Genomic DNA, 14,266 nt, shown 5'->3' on the forward strand with positions numbered 1-14,266 from the left:
GTGTGTGTGTGTGTGTGTGTGTGTGTGTGTGAGTATGCACTGGGTGGGGGCAGCAGCATACTTTCTGCATGTTTTGTTAAAAATTGAGTCTTCATACTTTGTATTGTAATTGAATTTATCTAAATCTAGTCAAAAGCGATTTTTATCATTAGCTTTGAAAAGATTGACTGACTCAGGGTAAGATTTTATTCCATTAAAACCATTATATCAAGTTGACCAGAGAGTTCTTTGTACAGGAATAAAGAATCCCAAGTCCTATTTGGCTTATGCACTTTAGTCATTCAGTGAAAGCATTAAGACTCCAACCCATTGGCTGTACTATCTGACCTGGAAAAGCTGCCCCAAGCTAACCACTTCGTATTGCTTTCTCTGAACCACTGCTGGCTCCTCCCCGTTTAGGTTTGTGCCCATCTGAACTTCTTCAGCTGCAGGAGCCAGAAACTTATCAAAGACATGCTTCAGCTAGAAAGGGAATTCCTTTCAATTGAGGTGGAAAATCCTAGGAATAGAAGAGTCTTTAGGAAGGTTGGATTGAGGGACATGATAGGATATTATCAGAACATTTTTTTCTCTCAAATGGATTTATTCTCAGAAAACTGATCAGAAAAATGATCAGCTGTACCCTCTGACTTTCAAGGTTGTACCCTCCGACTTTCAGCTGGAAAGGAGGAAAGAGCTGCTGTCTTGTAGCCATGTGCCAGATGACAAGGAAGATTTTGACTGGTTCTGCTTGAGTCACATGGCCCTTCCTGCAGCTGTGACTGGCTGGTGCCTGGCCACATGCCAACCGCTGTGGCAAAGTATTCTTTTCCAGTGCTGGCAGTTGAACACAGGGCCTTACACATGCTAGGCTAGTGCTCTATCACTGAGCCACATCACCAGCCCAGCAAAGCATCTTGATTGGCAAGCCCACTGGGAGAGGCACAGTGTCCCCAAAGGAGAGGTTGCTTAGCAAACAGATAACCTATGTCTGGAACAGATAACCAGTGTTTCAAGTCAGCAGGGATTTAGTGTTTCCGCCTTTAGTTTATAGGGGATGGGAAGGTAGCTATCCTAAAATTGTGCTCGGTCCACTTTAGAATTTTGCACTGTGCATTTCAAACCTGTCTGAAGATGTCACGTGAAGGGTGCCCATCAGGTGGTGGCAGTGTATGTGGTGATTGCTGAGATGGATATACATATGAGCCATTTGGGGGAATGAAGAAATGGAATGATGATAATGATTTTTCTCTTTTTTTGGTAGGGTTAGATGATTGCCTGCAGCCGTATGTCCACAAGTTTGAGCGGGAGAAGATAGATGGGGAGCAGCTGCTGCGGATTTCCCATCAGGATCTTGAAGAGCTGGGGGTCACACGAATCGGACACCAGGAGCTGGTGTTGGAGGCTGTGGACCTTCTCTGTGCACTGGTTAGTTCAGGAGGAGGTGCTCTGTACTGTAATGTCTTCCTTTAGAGCTTTATTCTGCCAGGTCCTCATCATGATCTAGCACATCATTATTTTCTTAGTGATCCATCAACAGAAGCATGAGTTGAAGGTAATACCAGAGGGGAAGAAAAACATCATTTTCTAGAGTGAGGGCTGGAAAATTATGGCTTGTGAGTTAAACCTGGCCCACTGTCTGTTTTCATAAATAAAGTTTTATTGGAACACAGCTGTGTTCATTTACTCACATGTTGTCTGTGGCTGCTTTTTGCTGCAGCAACTGAGTGGAGTAGTTGCAACAGGAACTGTGTGGTCCTTCAAAGCCTCTAATATTTACTCTTTTGTCCTTTACAGAAAAAAAGTTGTCTTTTATGGTAAATCTCTGTATTAGTTTTATTTTCCTATCTTTTATAAAGACTAAAAGAATGGACCCAATCTTGACTGCAAATGTCATCTTCTAAGTTGAAATAAGAAATGTCCCGATTTTCATGACTGCTTTTGTGACTATTGAAAACATATTCAGTTACACAGATATTTGTGCTGTTTAAATGCACTGATGTGTGTGTTTGAAATAATCAACCCAGGAAATGGCAGCTAGATGGGAAAAAGGTGAACTTCACTGCTTATAACCGACGATTGAACTTGGGCTGTAATTGAGTGGGTTCAGTCTTGCCGGGCCTGGTACTTGCATGACACCGCGTAGTGACTGTGTGCTTAGCTTTTTTAGGGCCGAAAACACCTGTCAGAGCACTGTTTACAAACTGACTGGCTTGGGTGGGCTTCCAGTCCCTCTGCAGGGGTGCCACGCTAAGGATGCCGTTTACTTAACTGTTAGAATCTAGACGCGCTGGTCGACATTCAAGCTGGGTTAGTAATGCCCTGAACCCAAGCCAGAGGTATATACAATTACATCACCCAGAATGTGGGAAAGAATGTGCTCCCGATGGGTTTGCCTTTGCTGGTCTGCGTTCCGTCCATTATACACTTGCCCCATTGTGCGTATTCTTCTTAAAATGGACAGAGCCGTGTCTTCCGCGCTGAGATGAGCTGCTCTTGTTTAGGAAACTAATGGGGAAATTATTTGTGGTTGATAAATGAGCTGCCACAGGGGAGACACCGTGGCCAAGTGGCCTGAGCATTGGCTGGGGAGGCAGGATTTTTGCATTCAAATCCTGGCTGGGCTCCGGAGATTCCTCCCTCCGCGACCTCTGGGGAATCTGTTTTCCCCATCTGTACAGTAACTCACCTTAGATGGGGCCGTGTACTTACGGGTCAGGGTTTTGCACTGCGGAGGACGTGCCTAAGCATCCTGTTTGTTATTAAAGCTGTCTGTTACTCACAGTCCCGCGTGTTGGAATTTACTTTTATCATACTTTCTGGGAACATGGCTTTTTAGTCTTCTCTGCTTGATGTTCTGTGAATTTGAATGGTCTCCTTCACTTTGCAGTAATACTCGGAGGGCAAGTGACTTTGAAACCCAGGCATGGGAGGCGAGGAGAAAGATCGACGAGAGGCACATTGTGCCCATCCAGCAGGAGGATAAACAGCCGCTGCCTCTGGGCTTCTCTTTGCTTTTTCCTTTTCCCTGCCTCTTAAAACGTTAGAGTAAAATGAACAAAGCTGGACAAATGCCAGAACCAAAGCTGTGTTTTATCTCCTACAATTTCCTTCTAATTTCCTCTGTAGACCAGGCTTTGACCTCAGACTCATGCTGGACTGCTCTGTGCAGTAGAGCACCCCAGATTGCCCTGGGCAGAGGGTCCCTTGAGGGTTTGCTAGTGAGCTGTGGAGAGTTTCTTAAGATATTTTCGTGAAATATCTCTAGGCTTCAGATAATCATTTAAAATATTCTTATATTCTTACTAATATTATTAGTAACGCATATACTAATGCTGTCTGTGTAATTCAACGCCATGTAGATCTTTGGAGGCACAAATTGGTAGTAGCTTTTTGCTCTGCGTATTCGCCTCCTGGGCAGTTGATGTGTCACTGTGATTGGCCCTGATGTTATGAAAGAGGTTTCTATGTAAACTCAGTTCAGTGGATGTTGATTTTATGATAGACAGGAAATGAATAGAATTAGAAGTAAGGAAGGAGAGAGGAAATAACAAAGTCGCTGGAAAGTTCTGGAGCAAAGAAAGGAGTAGATAGAATGGATAGGGACTGAAAATAAGGAAGAGTTACTGATTAATTCTCTGAAACTGGCTCACGGTGGCTCTCAGTTGTTAGTAATGGTTAGAGAGCAAAAGGGCCTTTTGTGAGCACCGACCTGGGTGGCAGGAGTGGCTTCGGAGAGAGACTTGCACTATGAGATGGAACAGGACCACCTCCCAGGATTGAGCTCAGAATCGGGCCCAGCCTTTCTGTAGCTGTGTGGGGCAGAGGAAACTGGCAAACTCTAGAGCTGCTCTTACCACAAGTGACTAAGTGAAAATGACTTAAAGTGAACTGAAAGTCAGACCCTTGGCCACACTAGCTACACTGCAGGTGCCCAGGTGCATGTGGCTCTGGGCTACCATATTGGACAGTGCTAATGAAGGCCATTGTCATCCGTGCAGAAGGTTTGGTTGGACAGCACAGGTCAAGAATATGTGATGAATACCAAGAAGTATAATGTGTGGCTGGAGTTGTGGATCAGTGTAGCATGCGTGAGACCCTGGGTTCAATCCTCAGTACCACATAAAAATTAAAAAATAAAGGTATTGGGTCTACCTACAACTAAAAAAAAAAAAAAAAAAAAAGGAAGTACAATGGGGCCCTGTGTTCTTTGTCAAATCAATGAAGCCCTAGTTTCCTAAGGCTGGGGCAGGGGCAGCTGTCCTTTTAAGGTTGAAATAGGCTGCAGAGTCAGTGAAGTTGGAATCAGTACATGTGTTCAGTGATAGAGCCTAAAATCTGTGGTTCAGTGAAACACCTGCACTGAATCTACCTGTGTAGCCTGCTTATGTAGAGCCACATCCCTGAGATGAGTCATTATTCATCATTTACCCATGGCAAATCTTCAGGAAGTTTCTTTCTCTCTCTTCGTCTTTTAATGGGTGATATCAGGCAGAAGAAGTCTCTGCCAGCAAGTTGCATTTAACTAGATTTTTTTTTTTTTTTTGGTACTGAGTATTGAACCCAAGGGCACTTAATCACTGAGCCACATCCCCAGCCCTTTTTATAGTTTATTTAGACACAGGGTCTCACTAAGTTGTTGAGGCTAGTTTTTTTTTTTTTTTTTTTCTTTTGGTGGTGCCGAGGATTGAACCCAGGGCCTTGTGCATGCGACACAGGCACTCTACCAACTGAGCTATATCCCTAGCCCTGAGGCTAGTTTTGAACTCATGGTCCTCCTGCCTCAGCCTCCTGAGCTGCTGGGATTACAGGCATGCACCACCATGCCTGGCTTACCTAGATCTTGCTTAGGGGCTTATCATATACCCTTAGGAAAACCATGAAGTGTATTCTTAGATTGTCACTTCATTGACTCAAGTCAGTAAGATGGCTTTGACTGTGCCTCTGTCACGCCTTTAGATCATGGACAGAGGTGGCAGAAATGGAAAAGAAGACAGAGGAGTTGTGCAGTTTGCCCTGAGCTAAAGTGTGGGTCATTTTAAGGCCCCCGAAGACTGAGAATTTGGTCTTCTTTCCTTTCTTCCTGGCTGGTGTGTGGTTTCTCAGCCGGATCTGGAAATGTGTGCTGATGGCTAAACCTCAATGACATGAAGTGAGATGGCGGTGGAAGCGTTTTAGTGTGTGTGTGTGAATTTTTCGGGGACTCATTTTGTTACTTAATTGTTTCCTGTCCTCCTTCCTCCTCCTCCTCCTCCTCCTCTTCCTCTTCCTCTTCTTCGTTGCACGCCGGGCCTCTCACATGCTGAGCATGCTCTCGACCACTGAGCTCCCTTCCCAGGGTAGTTCATGTGCTCCGGGTGCCTCCCGTAAAGCCGCTTCAGGAGACAGGTGTTAGGGAAAAGACCCAATCAGATCCGGTCTGAGAAGTTCCTTGTTTTCCCTCTTTTCATTGTGGGGCACCCAGGTCCATGATCCTCCTTGCTTACATTCTCCCGCAGAGGTCCTTTCCAGCCAATGTCCTCAGTCTCTTGTTCTCTCCTAGCTGTGGCAAGAGGTCGAAGGGGAGCAAACTTTCCTCCATCCTTCCTCCTTTTAAAAATCATACTCAATTTTAGATACATCTCTCCATCTTTCCAGTTCCATGATTCCTTTTGTTAAAAAAAAAAAGAAAAAAAAATCAGAGTGAATGGAGTGGAAAATGAAAAGAACCGATTGTGAAAAGCTACCCTCCCCCTTCAATTTAGCATTAAAAGCGACAAGGTGGAGGTTTTACGAATTTCCAGCAGCAATCAATGCATCGGACCCTTTTTGAGCTCAGTAAGTAAATGTCGTGTGCAGGGATAAAAGTTCCACGTAATTCGTGGTAGCACTGGCCGTGGAAAACCAACCTCGCTGCTTTCTGTCAACACTGTTGATAGGAGGAGACTGGGAGATCGAGCCAGGGGACCTGTCCCTCTCATCACTGTTGCAGGTCCTTCAAAACAAGCTGTGTCATTCTGGCGTTCAATCTGTTCGATTGTGAGTCTGATTGAATTTTTTAGAAACCCATGATGAAAGTACATCTTTTTGTTTTTGCCTTCTCCACTGAAGAAAAGTATTCTATTTTAGTCTCTAGCGAGGGGGAAAAGCGAGTGAATCTAAGATTTCCATAGGACAGTGCTGTTAATGCAGAACACATTTATACTTTGAAATTTGCACTTAAAGTCTGTAAAAGATGGTTTGCAGGTCATTTATGCTTCCCAAATTTCTATTTCTTTAAATTTTAGTAGTAAACAACATAAATTTAAACATCCAATAAAATCTATTTAAAGTCAGACCTTTCCTCAAAGCCAGAGCTTCTTCTTGTTAACTTACCATTGTTCTTGCAGACCTCCGAATGTATTTGTTTTATGCATCTTGACGCTGAAGTATGTCTTGCCCTCTCTGGTCCTTTTGACTGTATGGCTGCAGCCAGCTGAGCGTCCCCAGCCCCTCAGAGGGGGTGGAGCGTGTCAGCAGAGAATTTAGAAGAGTTAAGCAGCGGCTTGATTGTTTGTTGTCTGGGGGTTACTGGCTAATTCTCCTTGTTCTTGTCTAATGTCGACCTACTTCTGACCTCACGTCTGGCCTTTTCTTGGGCAGATGTGTGCCACATCTGGGTGAATCCACAGTGGACAGATGGAAAGCTTGTGCCTGGATGCAGAGCGTCCGGGCAAGAATCCCAGCCCTACCACTGATCTGTTCTGTAACTCTGGAGAATTCATTGTGTTGCTGCCTCGGTTTCTTCACCTGTAAAATGAGAAAGACAGGTTGAGCATCCCTGCCCTGAAAATCTGAAGACCTGAAATGCTCCACGATGTGCAGATTTTTGAGGGTTCATGTGATGCCACAAATGAAGAATTCTACCCCGGCCCTCAAGTGCCGGGCAAGAGTCAGAAAGCAGGCACGTTGAATATGGCGTGTAAAATCACTTCTAGCAGCTTGTGTGAGCTGTCTGTGAAGCATGGATGGATTTTTCGTTTGGACTTGGATTCCTTCTCCAAGATAGCTTTACAAATATCCCAAAATTGAAAAAAATAAAGAAGATCCCAGATCCTAAACACTTCTAGTCCCCAGCATTTTGGATAAGGGATTCTCAACTTGAAATAACACTGCCACCTTCACAGGTTGTTCCTGAGATCATACAAGTCAGACATTAGCCCAGCACCTGGCATAGAGTAAACGCCCAGAATATTGTTGCCAGTTTTTAAATGGTACCAGGTTCTTGGTTTGGGGTGCTATTGAGAGAGTATAAAGTAACCCCAGAAATATCTTCTGTTTTTTTTTTTTTTTTTTTGTTAAAATGATCAAGCATCCATTTAGGATATGTATGTGCAATTGAATATAGAAATCCCTACTGGCCCCTCCAAAGTCTATACGCTGTGTCCTAGGATTGGTTCTTTATCTGAAAGGGAATCTAGGATGATATTGTCACATGAAATTGATGTTCAGATCACCCAAGAAAGTCAGACCTTGTTCAAAAAGAACACAGATGAGAAGGTCTGGAGAGGGAAGGTTCGTTCCAGTGGAGTGACACTTGATGTTGCTGTTTTGTGAGTCTCAGCTGATGGAGATCCATCCGTTCAAGGACTCTAGTATTGCTTGCTGTGCTGGAAGCAGCAATCAGCAGTGCACAGAGCCCTGCTCCGCGCCTGGTGCAGGCCTGGCACCCCACTAGAGGAGAACAGCAGCAGACACGGTGGTCTAGATAGGGACAGAAGCGGGTGACATTCCCTCTGGAACACACAGCAATGTTGGGAGGCTTTTATTTGTTGTCACAACTCGGGAGGGGATGCATCTGACATCTAATGGGGAGAGGCCAGGGGTGCTGCTGAACATCAGACAGAGCACAGGAGCCTCAACCACAACTGAGAATCGTCCAGCCCCACATCAGTAGGGCCGAGGCTGAGAAAACCTGCCTGCTCTGGATTAAGTGGTCAGGAATCCTCACAGAGGAGGGGACACGTGGACAAGCACCTGAGTGCTGAGAACGAGCTGCCACGCTGAGATCTGTGGGGAGAGACCGAGGAAGAGGAGGCTGTGGGTGGAGCAGAGGAGCCAGGGTGTGAGTGCGGTGGGGTGAGGTGGGCTGTGGGGAGATCATGAGGGATTCTGGGCTGCCTGCGGGAGGGATTCTGGTCACTCATGGGCTCTTGAGTTGTTAGGAGAGTTTGAACATTGTTGATCATTTTGTATTTTTCTCTTTGATTTTTATTTCCCATAGAATTATGGCCTTGAAACTGATAATATGAAGAACTTGGTTCTGAAACTGCGGGCATCTTCCCACAATTTACAGAATTATATAAGCAGCCGGCGAAAAAGTCCAGCTTACGACGGGAGCACTTCGCACAAGCCCCCCAACGAGTTCCTGACGTCTGTGGTGGAGCTCATTGGAGCTGCCAAGGCCCTGCTAGCCTGGCTGGACCGGTGAGCTGCGGAGGGTCCCAGGGGCACAGGAGGCTGCACTTGGTCCCCCTCAAGTCCTTTTCCCTGGAATGCAGAAGCCTTAGACCAGCGGTGATCTTAGGGTTCCTGTGGAAGTTGTTTTAAAAGGTTAAAAACAGGAACAAGTTAACCTCAGCTTAGAGGAGAGGACAGCTGTGTGCTCAGGTTGCATTTTACTGAGATTAAACATTAATGATTGTTTGGTTGGTTTGCAGGCTGTTGGTTCACTTCCGATGTGCTGTTAACCTTTGGGCCCATTTTTTGATGTTTTTTCCTAGACTTTGTTTCTTTCCCATTCCGTTTCCTCTTGGGTGTGTGACTTGAGGAAACAGGCTTGTGAAAGATGGCTTCGGCTAGTCTGTCAGGGTGGAATGCCTGTGGATTCCTCTCACCCCCGTTTTGCTTTAAGGAGAATTTTTGTTCCTTTCTAGGGCTCCATTTACAGGGATCACTGATTTCTCGGTAACAAAGAACAAAATCATTCAGCTTTGCTTGGACCTGACCACAACCGTGCAGAAGGTGGGTAGTACGACATCTTCTCCCTTTATCTTTTCTTCTTCTTCAAAGGGTGTGCGTGCAGGTATGATATATCCCTGCACCCCTTCCCCCCCAATTTTTTTCTTTTTCCATCAGAATTTGGGAGAGGTGGAAAACTAAATCAAATGCACTGGGCAGTTTCTGTGAAAAATAACCAGTGGCCTTTGAGTCTGAGATGACCTTCTTTTATTTTAAAATGGTTGAACTAATAGTCTTGTTCTTCTGTTTAAATGTCAGAGCTTTTAATTTTTTTCAATTAAACACTAGCGTGACTTCACTGCAATCTTTGTTCTGAGCACTTTGCTCTATCTGCTGATTCTAACATTCCATTCTGATCTCTGGTTGTTGGATTTACCTGTCAGGATATACTAGGTTATGAGGCTGTAACAAATAGTCCCCAAACTTTAGAAGTTTATTCCTTGATTATTTATGTCCACATGGGTCAGCTGGGAGATCTGCTGTCACTCTCCTCACTTCAGCACGTAGACTAACAAGACAACCAGTGTCTCATGTAGCTTGTCCTCAGGGCAGAGAGATAGAGAACCTTGGAGGGTCACATGTTCTGGTTTGGAAGGGACACATGTCAGTTTCACTCTTGGCTCATTGTCCAGACCTAGTAAGGGCCCAGGAAGTTTTATATCAGTCAGTCTGTAGCTTATCTAGTTTCTATGATCTTAACTTTAAAAAAAAAAGTGATTTGAAAATGAGCATTTAAGTTAGCCACTTGCTATTACATTTATTGACATACACCAGACACTTATAAATTATTTTTTAATTGAATTGAGGCTATAAGCATAAGGAGGTGCTTCCCCTTCTCCCCCACCCCATTATATCCTTCTTGGTTCTAAAATTCTGTGATTCAATGTTTCTTTTCACTACTTATTTGACAAAAACTAAAGAATATCCTCCCCTCCATTCTGACCATGCCGTCACAGGGATGCAGTTCTGAAAAGACACATGCTTTGTACATTTCTGAAACAAGAAGAGTGAAATTTGGCTTTGCCTGGGGCAGGTATTTGAGATCCCATCCTGAGTAGCCATTGAACCTTAGGTGTACGCACTTTGGAGGCCAGGATCTGGGTAAGGTGCCTGGAGCTACTAAGTGGCTCTTTGTTTGCTTGTTTTAATGATGCATAAAGTATTTTTGACAAAAAGAGCCTGGCCCCAGCTGTGGTCTATTAGTTATAGCAGCCACCAAGGCCTGGCATGGTGGTGGAAGGCATTTTCCTATCATAACTACCTTTTCCTTTTCCTTGACTACTCTTAATATTCTGCCTCCTGTTTTGATTTTTAACTGAGTTTTCTTGTATCCGATTAAGTGAAAACATAAGGGCTAAACATTGTAAATAGCAAATGGGTAACTTTTGCTCATGGGTCACGAGTGAAGGGCCCTGTCCCATGCAGCCGCCCCTGCTAGTGTGGGAGTTAGAGGGGCGTTCTGAAGTCGGTGGCAGAGGTGCTCGTACTTGCTTGTCACAGCATGAGCCTGCTCTGTCTAAGAGTGTCGATGTTGCTTTGCAGGTATGGGGACAGTTCCTTCAGTAAATACCTATTTAGTACTTATTCTGTGTCTGCCACTGGTCTGGGCACTGGGGTGCCAGAGTGAGTAAACCCATGAAGCGGAAAGAGAAAGTTAAGAGCTAAATAAGCAAAATCACACACATGCATACATACAGGCATATGTAATAATATATATATTATATGGGGGGATATGTGAAGTTCTGTGAAACTAGAGAAGAGCTAAGCAGGAAGTGCAGGACCCAGCATAGCATGTGGCCTGAGATGCTGGTCTCAGCGAGACTCCTCGTGGAGCTGAAGCCTGAGTTGGTGGACCAGGTGCGTCCTGTGCTCACTTGGAGGGTGGACTGACTGCTTCCCTCAGGTGGTGCTTTCCCTTGTGTTTGTGGGGGTGCTGGCCCTCGTGGACTGCTGCCTGAGGAAGGTCTCCCCGTGGGGGTGCAGCTTCGCACTGGTCCCCTGAGTGCCCAGCTCCTCTTCACACTGACCTCTTCTTTTGGGGGCCTCACTCTGCCTGGTATGTGACCAACGTGATTTTTAAATGTCTGTTTAAATGAGGGAGATCTTGCTTTCGACCAAGAAGCAGATAGAAATTTGTCTTTTATCAGGAGAAATTTAACCCAAACTCATGGGACACAGAGGTGTTACTTTTGTCTGTCTAGGGGCTCACTTCGTATTCTCCCCACCTGTGACCCTCAGGGTTCAGTCTAATGATGAAGAGCCAGAGGTTGGATCCCTTACCAGTAATCAGCCCTGCCTGGGATGTTGGGCAAGGCATTTAAAATAATGAGGCTGTTTTCTCATCTGTTAAATGGGAATGCTAATATTTACCTTACCAGACAACTTTCCTAAAAGTTATTGATGAGTAAGAAAAAAGGCAAGCCGGGTGCAGTGGTGCATGACTGTAATCCCAGAGACTCAGGAGGCTGAGGCAGGAAGATTGCAAATGTAAAGTCAGCCTCAGTAACGTAGTGAGGCCCTCAAGCAACTTAGTGAGACCTTGTTTCAAAATAAGAAAATAAAAAGGACTAGGATGTGACTCAGTGGTTAAGTGCCCCTGGGTTCAATCCCCAGTACCAGAAAAAAAAAGCAAAAAAGTAATAAGCTATAAAGGCAAATGGTGAAAGAAAAATTAGAGAGAGAGAGTTTATAATGTACATATATCCACACACCTGTATATATAAAGGAAGATGTGAATTCAGTGCACAGTTTAGAAGAAAAGGTGTGTTTCCCCTGGCAGGGAGAGAAGTAGTGAGAGAATGTAGGAGCCAAACAAATAATAAAAATAGAGGCAAAAATGTTTTCATTTACAATAGTTGTGTATAATGACCACATTTGCATTCATGTAAAATTAAATATACATAAATAATATAATATTTTTGGTGAGATCATTGCTGGCTATCAAGCCAGGACCTCTCACATGCTAGGTGAGCGCTCTTCCACTGAGCTGTATATCCTCAGCCCATTTATGAGTTATCTTGAAGATAATACCTACCCCAAAATAATATTTTATAATCTTCATGGAACTCATATCATGCTTTGAAGATAAAAGCACAGTGCCTGCTTAAGAAATAGTAGGAAATGGTAGGAAATGTAAAAATCTTGGCTTATGTAGTTTTTTGGAACCAAACATTTTGGCTTAAGGAAAGGAACTAAACAAATATTTCCTTATTTTCTGATATTTTTTATTGTAAACTTAAACTATATTAAGGATTTAGATTGGCAGCTATCTAGGGGGACATCCCTAGATTGAGGAAGTTTAGCCCTTGTCTGGTGCTTCCACGGGGCTTAGGCAGGTGTTATTAGTGCATAAGTGCGTGCACACACACACACACACACACACACACACACACACACACACACACACGGGAATTAGAGATGGTAACCTTGACCAGCGAGTTGGATGTCATTTCTAGTGTGTGGTATCATGGCGGCCACAGGATCCACGACCCCAGGGAGCTGCACACTCTCACCAGTCTTGACAGAAGATCAGTGGACTCTGGGAGGAGACTCGTCTTTTCCATTTGTTCCTTTCCCCCAGGGAGCGGAAGGAGTGAAGGGTGCATCTCTTTCTAGCGTTGAAGAACATGTTTCCCTAGAGCCCTTCTTTGTGTCCCCGTCTGTGAAGAGAGACATCTGCTTGTCCTTGTTCTGCTGCCGCTCACTGCCATGTCTCCCTCCTGGGTCTCCACGTTCTGTATCAGTCTGTCGATGTGGGGGATAAATGTTGCTGCTTTTCCTCCCCTGCCTGTTTCCTTTAGGACAGTCTCAACTCTGGTCCTGCCACAAGTCCTGGGATCCGTCTTCCCAGCCAGTCTTGAGGCTGTGGAAACCAGGTTGGGAAGGTGCTGCGATTCACGTGCCCTGTCTGCCCTCCACGTGTGATAACCGAACAGTGATGGTGTGGCAGTGGCAGGTGTTGCCTGCCAGTCTGGAAGGGAGAGAGGGAAAGGCGGAGGATCTGAGCCCAGAGCATGGAGAATGGAGCGAACCACAGCTGTGGAAGCCGCATAGAAGTCCAGGGTGGAGTGTGAATTGTGTGTCGGGTGTCCACTGCTGGCTTGGCACGTGTGGTCCCGTTCCGTTCTCAGCGGTCCTCTGAGGTCAGCTTTGTTATCGTCCTGTTACAGAGAAGGAAACGGAGGCACAGGGAGGTGCCATGTATTGCCCAAGGCTGATCTGTTCCTAGGAACACTGAGCAGCACAGGCAGGGGCAGGCTGCTCCTGCGGGGGATCAGCGATGTGAGAGGGACGCTTGCCCACCATCTGACTCAGGGGGGTGACTCTGCAGTCCCTCCTTCTCCCTTCATGCCAAGCAGCGGGGAGTCAGGTCTGCAGCTGTTTCCTCCCAGCAGAAATGGGTGTGGGAAGCCACTTCACCCTGGTAGGAGGTGACAGTGAGCCCTTTCTCACACTGATTTGAGTAGTTGGGGGGCAAATTCGCTCCTGTCAGCTCACACGGGGAACCTGTTTTCTTGGTGGCTTCTTGGATCCATCAAACAATGATGTAGGAGAGCCATGTGGTCACATCGCCACTTTGACTCTGGGCTCTGGTGCCCAGAGAGGCGCTCTCTGCCTCGGGGTGATGGCCTCCAAGGGTGACAGTGCCTGTATCATTTGCAATTTGGAATGAAGGATCGTAAATACAAATTGTGAGTTATATTTCTACCAAGATCCCATGAATATATGGCTCCTCTAAATCTGATGTTTATTAAATAACTCTGCCACTTCGTAATAACAGGGTGCACTACTATGGTAGTTAGTAGTTTATTCCGTCAGCTAAAAGGCAGAAAGGCACATTTTTGATCTGCATTTATTTTATTTTACCTAAGCTGCTCCTGTAGCTGGGTTTCATATCAGATTTGCACGTGCATTTTAGATCGAAAAAATAGGCACTTCAAAAATTTCTTTTTTGACTGTTTTCTCCCTGGGTTGCTCTTTCTGGAGTCTTTGTAAATTTGGGGTTCAGGAAAGTAGCTGTTATAGTATCCTACCTTTCTATCTGATAGAGAACATTTTAAAAAATTTAAGGAGAAAACAAAAGTTTGATTATTAAATTACGGGGTAGAAATTGGTAGCCATCCTCTCCACCAATAATAATAATAATAATAAAATTAAAATGACATTTTGATTTAAGTAGAAATCTTTGCCTGATGATTCCAGCAGAGTTGATGAATATTCTTCACGTACCTAAAATTATTAGCATTATCCTTACCCCCGTTTGGGATGATGCTTAACGGTGGTGCTGGCAGTTCATATTGCTTCCAAT

General features: G+C 44.9%; 1 protein-coding gene across 1 annotated transcript in view; it reads left to right on the forward strand.

The window, feature by feature from the left end:
* Positions 1 to 14,266, forward strand: part of CNKSR3 (CNKSR family member 3) — an 87,750-nt gene that overhangs the window by 53,333 nt on the left and 20,151 nt on the right. The window contains exons 2-4 of the mRNA XM_079148671.1: positions 1,244 to 1,407; positions 8,222 to 8,424; positions 8,874 to 8,961. Coding sequence (XP_079004797.1) covers positions 1,244 to 1,407; positions 8,222 to 8,424; positions 8,874 to 8,961 — 455 coding nt within the window. The remainder of the gene's footprint in view (positions 1 to 1,243; positions 1,408 to 8,221; positions 8,425 to 8,873; positions 8,962 to 14,266) is intronic.

This window comes from Sciurus vulgaris (assembly GCF_902686455.1).
Source record: "Sciurus vulgaris genome assembly, chromosome: 7".
Classification (NCBI taxonomy): Eukaryota; Metazoa; Chordata; class Mammalia; order Rodentia; family Sciuridae; genus Sciurus; species Sciurus vulgaris.